The 9,959-nt window shown below is 34.2% G+C and overlaps 1 protein-coding gene across 5 annotated transcripts; it reads right to left on the bottom strand.

The window, feature by feature from the left end:
* Positions 1-348: 348 nt before the first annotated feature.
* LOC132632302 (isoaspartyl peptidase/L-asparaginase-like) lies at positions 349-5,523 on the bottom strand. Of its 5 annotated transcripts, XM_060348183.1 has the most exons (5): positions 5,096-5,455; positions 4,935-5,019; positions 3,190-3,246; positions 1,424-1,657; positions 349-766 (listed from the first exon to the last, which is right to left on the bottom strand). In XM_060348183.1, the coding sequence occupies exons 3-5, from the start codon at positions 3,244-3,246 to the stop codon at positions 701-703; spliced, it is 357 nt and encodes a 118-aa protein (XP_060204166.1). In that variant the 5' UTR covers positions 4,935-5,019; positions 5,096-5,455; the 3' UTR covers positions 349-700. The 5 variants fall into 5 exon arrangements, 3 of the variants coding, with proteins under 3 accessions (XP_060204166.1, XP_060204167.1, XP_060204165.1); XR_009579300.1 differs by lacking the exon at positions 3,190-3,246 and having other exon boundaries at positions 5,096-5,454; XM_060348184.1 differs by having other exon boundaries at positions 349-785; positions 4,935-5,523.
* Between the last annotated feature and the right edge of the window lie 4,436 nt (positions 5,524-9,959).

A 9,959-nucleotide genomic window follows, 5' to 3' on the forward strand; every position in this document is an offset into this window, starting at 1 on the left:
AATTTTTGTAGTTGATAGTGTGCTTTCGTCACTAAAAAGATTATTAATGCCGACGAAAATACCTTGTCACTAGCTATTAAAGATAATTAGTGATGACACCATTTGTTCTAAATACATATGTACTTCACAGTTGAATATATACAATTTCGTCACTAAAGATTGTCTTTTACGTACAAAAGAAATATTTCGTCCCCAAACATATAAGTTAGTGACAAATTTGCTTCTACTTAAATGGTTTACAACTTTGTGGTTAAAACTATCATTTCGTCACTAAAAATATTATATTTAGCAACAAAACGAAGTCATGATTAGTAACAATTACAATTGTCATTAAATACTATATTAATCTGTAGTCAAAGAATGAAATATACTATTGATAAGAAGGTAATACTGGGACAAATTTGTCACTAATCCAATCAATTTATAACAAACTAATACGTCATGTGACCAAAATGTAATTGTCCTGAAAAGTACAATTTAATCTTCTCACTGTTGTGTATTTCTCCTCTCTAGCAAGTGTCTTCCGTTTGTCTCCTCTTGTGAGTTTCTTCTTGTTTGGAAATGGATTACAGTTTCAAGCGATTAGTTCCAAATTATTTGATGGCTTTGTTGAGGGAACAACCTTAGTCGGCTTCTCTGCCTCTCTTTATCAACTGAAATCTCTAATATCACCTTCTTCTTCTTTTCCCGAACAATTCTTCTAGCTCTTCCACAAGCTTTCTTCAAACTTCTCCACAACCTTCATTGACTCTAGTCGAATCAACATCTAATTGAAAAAAAGATCACTTCAAAATAGTGTATTAGGTGCAAAAATGATAAAGAGTATAATATTAGTAGTAATTTCTACGTTACAATTGAAAACTTTATCATTACAAGTTTAACAAATCAATTCATGTATATCACAAAGCTTACATCTACAAGCTACTATACTCGGAAGCAAAAACTCTTAAATTGAAATATAATGTAACCTATGTGGGCTTTCTCTCATCAGAATCAAACAAGTAAAGTCAATCAATGATGGTACCATGAGATAAAGTCAATTAAGAAAATCAACCTAAAGAAAAATCAAGTCACCTTATTCTTGTACAAGTTGCATTAACTACTCAAAAACATAAAAGAACATCATAAGAAAAGATTTTTTTTTCTAGGTTAAAAGAAAGAGTTGATATTAGCAATATACATATTAAAGCATGTAGTGTGACATCTAAAACTAACTATTGCATATTCAAGCAAAATTTTCCATGTATAAGTTGAGATTAGCCTGTAAAAATGGTACCCTGGTTAATACATTTTTTCATGAACAAACCTTTTGATCATTTTCAGTTTCCCCCCTTACTGAAAAACATGAATATGAGCTTTCTTCAAACCTCAATTAAGAAGTGACAACATATATTTATTGAATAATTAGAAAGTTCTTACATACCTGCTCCCTAGAAAATGCTTCCGCTCCCTCAAGTGCAAGATATATATGTGGAGTTTTTTCCATGACCAGCCTAGCCAAAGCTATAGCATTGACAACAATGGTTAGGCCAGAAACAGCTCCACAGTTTTTCATATTCCCATCCATGATACATGCTTCTATTTCTACTGTACCATTGCTGGTTAGAACAGATCCTCTACCAGCATTGAAGTATTCATTGTTTTCCAGTTCCCGTACCTGCTTGATCCAAGTTAAGAGCTATAATAACATCAATAAAAGGCGAATCACTCATTTTACAGAAACCAGATATTTCAAGGCTTCCAAAGGAGCTCCTCGAGAGTGTTCCAAAGCACATATACATATCATAACATCACATAAGCAAGTTACTCAATCTCAGAAGCTCGGCATCACAACCAAACCCATGGCAGTACTTAGAACAATTGGAAATTTTCTGTTTTTTGTCTAATGGAGGATTAAACAGATATTATGCTCCATAGTATTTTGAATAATATTAAAATATCTTTATATTAACACCAACCTACATTTGATATCACTAGCCATCTTTATATATCCAATTCATTAGTCAATTCTTTCATAAGCCAGAGACAAAAAGCTACTCAACCCAAGTATCAAACAAAGTCAAGTACGGTATCTCTAGTCTTGTCCTAGCATAGAAGAAAAACAAGAAAAAAAGATCAAATGCATGCCCCTGATCAAGAGGAGAATATACAGAAAGACATGGAAAGTGAATATCAAAAGCAGGCATACCTTTTTCCATTAAACTCCATTATTTTCATGGGATTAAACTAAAAAAAAAATATATATAGTCATAATTCAGTACGAAGAATACAAAATGTGGTATCCATCAGACCATCACTAAACAGACTAAAGAACAACTGTTGATGACAAATTGAACAAATGCAAATTCCTTAGCAAAGAGCTACACTGACAAGCATAACTTACATCCGATGAAAAAGTGATAAGTAACAGCAGAAAATAACTTGGCTTGTGGAACCTCATATGTAACAATCAAGGAATTTAACTAAAGTGGCATGAAGAAAGCTCATATGTAACAATCAAGGTTTCCCAAAGTGGAAGTTTATTATCTGGCTTGTGGTTCATAGTAGAGTTCTTACTCGGGACAGGATTGCAAAATAGATGAGTGCATTAACCATGAGTGTACATTATGCAGGAGCAGTGATGAGTCTATCAACCATCTCTTCTTTGAGTATTCTGTATTTGGTCGTATATGGAGGAAAATACTCCAATGGCAAGGTATTAGCAGGAGTGTAATGAAATGGCATGATGAGTTGCAGTGGGCTATTACATATTGCAAAGGGCGAAGTCAAGGGGCTGATATTTACAGGATTGCCTTAGCAGTAATAGTCTATTTTGTGTGGCAAGAGAGAAATGGAAGAGTGTTCCAACATAAAACCAGACCGGAAAATATGATTGTTCGAGTGATAATCCAGGAGGTTTTTTATCGAGCTAGTTTGGTTCCACGATATTGTAGCTACCTGTCTAAACTGAATTAGTACCCAATAGAGTCGAAGATGTGGTTTAGGTGTTGATGGGGATAGAGGAGAAGGGGCGTAAGTGCAGGGCCATGTTGGCCCGCATTATGCACTCTCCTGAGATCAGTTTTTCTCTCCTTTTTTTCTGTTTTTTTAACTTGTAAATCCCATATTTGGTAATAAATAAAATTATTTACTTACCCAAAAATAACTTGGAACTAAGAGAGAATATGGTAGGTGAAATTGGTACTGTACCACGAGTTCGACAACATCCAAAGGGGATTTGTGGGCCTTGAGTGCATCGACGCCCATCTGCAAGCAATGGCGAAGTCAGGCTTCTCTGGGCTCACAAAGATCGGGGGGCAGATCCATAGGTATGCCACCAACTCCACGGTGCAATGCTATTGCCCAACCCATTATTACCTTAGCCCACCACACCAATTGTCCCTCTCGCTTACGCTACCCAAGGTGTTCTTGTTTTAATTGGAGGGAAAATGGAAACACAACAACAAGGACTACTAGTTTTGGGCTTGCACGTATACACTACTGACCGGAAGGACCCTAAATTAAGAACTGACAACTTATAAAACAAAAATCCAATACTAAAAAGATTTAGGAAACAGAGATGAGAACAAACAAGTAAAATTCAACAAAAAAAAATCTTTAAAGTACTGTAACTTTTTGCTACCTCTTGTTAAGGAGCTAAGGCTAGAAAATTCTTCTAGGATTTATCCATTATTTTTGTTGATGTGAAACCTGAGCATGAAAACTCAATAAAAGAGTTTTTTTTAAGACAAACTGCCCAAATCTACTTGTTCATTGCAGAAAATAAATACAACCAACAGCATGCTATCTTAGAGAGAAAGAGTACAATTGAAGACAAAGAAGATTTAACTAAACTAGAACCTGAACAACATCATGGACATTCATAAAGATAAGAAAGTAGAAACTGCATTAAAGCTAGGTGGAGTGAGTACTTAGGTCCTGATATTTCTCCAACAATAGGTTCTAAGGCTTCTAGAAATGGTAGCTCTGATGGTAGTGCCCATAGCTCTAGCGGGTCAACTAATAAAGTCTTGAACATGCAATAGGTAAACCAACTCACTCAAGTAGCTGAAGGGTTGATGGCAAAAATGTATAGGTTTAATCAGATATTAGATTACCCTGATGTCATTGGACATGCATTCTCTAAAGCATTTTGGAAGTCTGGTTGTTTCCAAATCATCCAAAAATATGTATTTTACTATCAAAGAAGTTTCTGGAGCACCACAACAAGTTACAACTAGAAAGAGTAAGAAAAATACAGCTTGTGTATAATTTCTGTGTGAATTTCAACTACAGCTTGTGTATGATTGCGAGGTTTGTGGACACAAAGAGAAAGTAAACTGAGGTGTCATGATTAGCATAGCAGATAAATACAATTGAACACAACTCTATAACCATGACAAATAAAAGAAACTATTTTCTTATGTAAAGAGAAACACTAAAATAAAACTAAATTTGTAGTATACATGTACAACTGTAACATCCACATTTTAGTTTCTCACAAGCAGACCAACATTTCACAACGACATATTTAGCAGCTTCCAAGAAAGGGTCAGGTGCTTACAACTACAGGCTACAATATATTACAAGGAGACAACAACTTCATCCACCAGTGCCTATGCACACAATGTACCATAAATGATAAAAATTGATTGAGAACATTTATTTGATAATAAAATGATCCTAAAGTAACAACTACTGCTACTTCACTAACCCAAGCCAAGGTCAGCCTATCAAGCACTCTGTATCATAATGTTCAAGGTAGTATCTTATAGCTTTCTATTTCTTATGGCATTTGAAAACAAGACATAGTTTAACAATTTTATAACCTAACATTTCAACAATTTGAAACAAATAATTGCAAGACCGTTAATTTGGCTAACCTAGGGTTACAACTTACAATTCGAAGTGGCAAAAATGAGAGAAAAAACATAGTGGATTGTCCGAAAACGTACCGGAGTTTCACTGCATATTGGAGTCTGAGAATGAAGCGTTGAAGTCTGAATAGGCCGTAAGAGTTTCACTGTGACTCGATTACCTCTAATCGCTCCCAATTCGTTAGAAAATTAAGCTGATTTTCTAATCAACTCAGAATTACAAAGAAATAGAAACTTACAATTCGCCACATAGGAGTTGCCTGCTGATTCTCGCACATTGCAGTTGGATACTTCACAAGAGATTAAAACAATGTAAGTAATACCCACCAAAATACAGAGAAAACTAAAGAATGAAATTAAACCCTAAAAAACAGTTCGTTTTTTGGCATGAAATGAAACAAGAGGGAGAGAACTGCAATTTGGCATGAATCCGAGGGGAATGGGATGTGGGGGACGGAATCTGATTTAATCAAAAAAAAAAAAAAAAAATGGAGGGAACCGGTATTTGGGGGAAAAGCAGGAGGGGGAATTTGTGGAAAGCAGGAGGGGAAATTTGGGAAAGGATAATTTCTGTGTGTTCCCCTTTTTTTCTTTTTCTTATTTTAGGAACTATTTAAAGTAAGGAAAATATTTGAAATAAATTTAAAACTAAAACTAACTGATCAAAAACAAGTGAATATGTTGTGTATAAAATAAATCATTCAAGTAAAATAAAGATAGAAACATAGTGTCGTGACTTATCCAGTCTAGCCAATATCTAGATTGGACCTCATATATACATATGATTGACTGAGTTTATGTTAGTATTTATAGGTGTCCTCATTTAAAGTTATGATATATGATATCTAAGATCACATGTTCAGTATTCAAAGAATGTTTTAGGTCTTTAGATGTCACGGCCTAATTATTTATGTCGTGATGGCATCGCAGTTCTAGCACCACGACGATCAAAAATAGATGCTATGATTTTGCTCTGTGTCACTGTACAAATCCTGCAATCCCAATCCGTCCACTCGGTCTGTTTCTACTTTGGTACTGGCCTCAACATTGGGCACTCTTTATCAACAATTTTTTAATCTATTGGTAAAATATACAATAGACAATTGCTTAAGGAATGTTGAAATTCGTGGTGGATCTTGAGAATCCTCTATTTCGATGCTAAAAATCATTTAAGTAATAGATTCGCGAGATAATGCGGAAATCATCGTTATGGACCCACAATTGGCATCAAATTATAAAGCGTAAAAATCACTTCATGATCAATTATGGATTAAAGCTAATAATGATGCAGGAAATGTAAAGAACGACATTAAAATGGCGAATATTAAAGTAAAAGGGATAACAAAGCATATTTGTATTATTGGTAACTAACTACATATAGAATAGTATAGCCTCCTTGTGATGCAGGAATAAGATAGGCAGGATCGTGTATGTAATGTAGCTAAATATGTTGACTAGCTAGTCCTTCAGAGTAAGTCAAAAGGAAAATACATAATGCTATTTTGTAAGAGTACAAGCATAAGAAAAGTAGAGAAAAATGTAGTTAAATGTGTTGTTTTATGTCCTGTACGATAGTGTTAGATGCCTCTCTAACTGATCATTTGTCTTGTATTTATAGTTGTCTGGGTGCTTGGTGTTCACCGGCTGACTTGTAGGTATTCGATTAGTCTGTTAAATGAAGTTACCTATTGGGGTCGATATATGCTCCTCTAATCTCACGAAGGTTGTTAATTGTGGATATTGTTTAAGATTAAGAAGCTTAAACAATTAATGGAATAATTAATTTATCTCAATTCTACTTTAATTTGGTTAAATTTCAAATTGTATTTGAAATTGATTTTAAAATTGCAATAAAGTGGCCACAATTTAAATATGGAAAAGTGCCAAATATACCCCTGCACTATTGGAAAAGGGTCAAATATACCATTCGTTATACTTTGGGTCCAAATATACCCCTACTGTTAAACTTTGGGTCTAAGTATACCCCTCCTCCGTTAAAGTTGTCTGAGATGGACATTCAATCGTACATGGCAATGACATTTGATGAGGTGGATGCCACGTGGAAGGCCACCTCAGCATCCCAAATCCATTTTACCCTTCCTCTCTGTTTGTTCTTCCCCTACTAAAATTTCCTTCCTCTCCACCACCATCACTACCATAACCGCCACCAGTTAGAGCTCTGGAAAAAAAATGTCCTTCCAATTATGCACATGGTTATCAAAACATTAGAACATGAAATTGAGTGGCACTAATCATTAATTTTTGGACAAATCAAGCCAAGTTAAGCAAAAATAACTTCAATGATGGTTTAATGAAATTAGTTGGACGAAATGCCATCCCATCCCAGAAATATCAGGAGTTGGAGTTGAACCACCAAGGAGAAGATGGGTGGCGAAAGCGTTATATATCATATTTGAATTCTTACGAAATTGAAGTTGTCTGTAGCGGAAGATTGTTGGGTATTATATTGTCAGGGGATTCGAGCTTCAAAAGAGTAACAAATGGTAATGGTGGTGGAGGGGAAGGACATTTTGGTGGTGGAAAAATAAATAAAGGGCGGGGCAAAATGAGTTAGGAGTGCTCAGGTCGCATGCCACGTGGCATCCCACTCATCAAATGTCATTAGCACGTAGGATTGGATGTCCACCTTGGACAACGTTAACGGAGGAGGGGTATATTTAGACCCAAAGTATAACTGCAGGGGTATATTTGGACCCAAAGTATAACTAAGAGTATATTTGACCCTTTTTCAATGGTACAAGGGGTATATTTGGCCCTTTTCTGATTTAAATATGATTATAACCATATTTTAAACTCCCAAATTTTGCTGAATTCTTGAACATCATGTCCTTCCTTATTCCTTTGCTCGCTTTGCTTTTTTCATAAGTATCATTAGCTTTTTCGTAAATATTTGCTATCAGCAGACACTCGAGCATCGATAACTTGTCACCATAAATAATCGTAGCAAAAGATTATTTATATTTAGCGACGAATTCTTTTCGTCGCCAATAGTTAAATCATTCAACTACAAATTTAAAATCGTCGTTATTTAAAACATTGCATATTTTGTGACAAAAAATTGTTGTCACTAAGTCACATGCTGATTAAAGACGATAAATTTTTCGTCACTAATTGTTTATATTATTAGTGACAAAAACTAATGTCACAATTAAACATAAAACTTTGTAGCTATACCTTACAACATTTAACTACAAACTTTAATTTGTCGCTATTATAAGAACATACTTTTTGTGACAAAAAAAAAATTCGTGTTAAAATTTAACTAATTTTAAGACAAATAATGATTTGGCACAAATTGGGTACATTATTAGTGACAAAATAATGTGTCACTGAAAACACAAAATTCGTCGCTAATTTAACTCAATAAATGGCGCTAACTCATTTTTTGGTGGGAAACTTTAGTGGACAAAACTTTGCTACGAAATTCAGTGTTTTGTCACTAAAAGTATGTGGCTGATATATTTAATCACGAAATGTATTTTTTGTCACAAAAAGTGAAACATCAGTGACGAATTTTGTGCGGTGACTAATAACTTCGTAGCTAAATATCATAATTGTTGTAGTGCAGATATTAGCTTCTGAATATTGAGAATTTTTCAATCCTTCTCTATTTCGTTGAAAAGAAACCTCCCCATTCCTAGTATTAATCTTTGCTAATGTTTTTAATAGCGTTAATGTAGGATTTAAGCTATATACTTTTATTTTTTTAAGCAAATACCTCTATGCTAGCCAAAAGAGGTTTGCACAAAAGAAACTACTCTTAAAAAAAAAGCAGTAAAAATTGCAATTACTATAGGTCCTGACTATGAACTGTTGCAATTGCTTTGTTTCCTATTTCCTTGGCTAATATCATGTAACAACACCTCAAACTTTCACCAGGTACTATGAGTCTTAAGCCAGTGAGTAACTCTCAAGAAAACAAATTAGAATCTCATACACACTAGTACATGTAGTCATGGTCTGTAAAGGTTGCATTATTTATTCTGTCATGGTAGTTTAATCTGTTAAAACAGGTTACTTTCATTTTGTTCGAAATCATTAATTGATATAATTATGTTTAAGTGACTTGATTATGTAAATATTTTATATGCAATTAAAGATAAGAAGTCCTCATGAGCAAGCTCCAGGCTAATCACTCATATGCTGCTTTGGCAAATTATCAGTGTACAGTGTAACCTATTGTGCTCAATATTTTGATGATGTACTTTCTTAGTGATAATATGCGACCAGCTATAGATTTTATTCATTCTTCTTCTCAGTACAGAGTTTCGTGCATATCCGCACTTGATTTATCCAATTAATTAAAGGAACAAAAATGACCAACAAGGGTCCGAGCCCTGAGGATGGATTTGTTAGGGAGCGTTTTAATCTTCAATTTGAGATTTCTCGACGCAAATTTAGATTTAGTCAGGTCTCAATGTGTGTACCAGATATCAAGTGAGAAACCAAAAAAAAAAAATTAAGGAACAAAAGGAGGAACAATAATGCTGCGTTATAATTACTTGATAATTTGATCTGTCGCTGTGCAACAAATTTTAACTACTACTTAGCACTTGAGAAAGTGTTGATATATACTTCGAAAGTCTTTTTTAATTTGAATGGAGTTTCCATCTTGTTGGAGAAACCAGTAGTGTTGAAAGTGCACTTCCATTATATAAGTGTGTGCACAATCATATGGAATTTAATGCATTCTACTTGCTGTTTGGAGAAACTTTCTCATTATCAAGTTCTATAACGAAGTCCTTTTAATGTAACAATGATTTCCTATTGAAGAATCACATAACTGAGTTCTTTGTTCGACATGTGGAAAATCGTCCAAGTTAGTTTTAAGCAGATAGATTAAACTAGAGTACAATTTGTAAAATTGGCAAACACTAAGAATCACATAATTTAAAAAGTTCTTCAACATCTGGAAAGTTTAAAGTTGCTTTTGTTCAGAAAATTATAAGTTTAGCAATGGAATGTACTAAATCTGGTAAAGTTGGACGGCATTATATATCACTTCATTCCTACCTGAATGATACTAGAAAATATCTCCATCTGGAGAGAACATAAAAGTTGTTTGAGAAATATTGAGCATAT

The sequence above is a fragment of the Lycium barbarum genome, chromosome 3 (assembly GCF_019175385.1).
Source record: "Lycium barbarum isolate Lr01 chromosome 3, ASM1917538v2, whole genome shotgun sequence".
In the NCBI taxonomy this organism is placed as follows: domain Eukaryota; kingdom Viridiplantae; phylum Streptophyta; class Magnoliopsida; order Solanales; family Solanaceae; genus Lycium; species Lycium barbarum.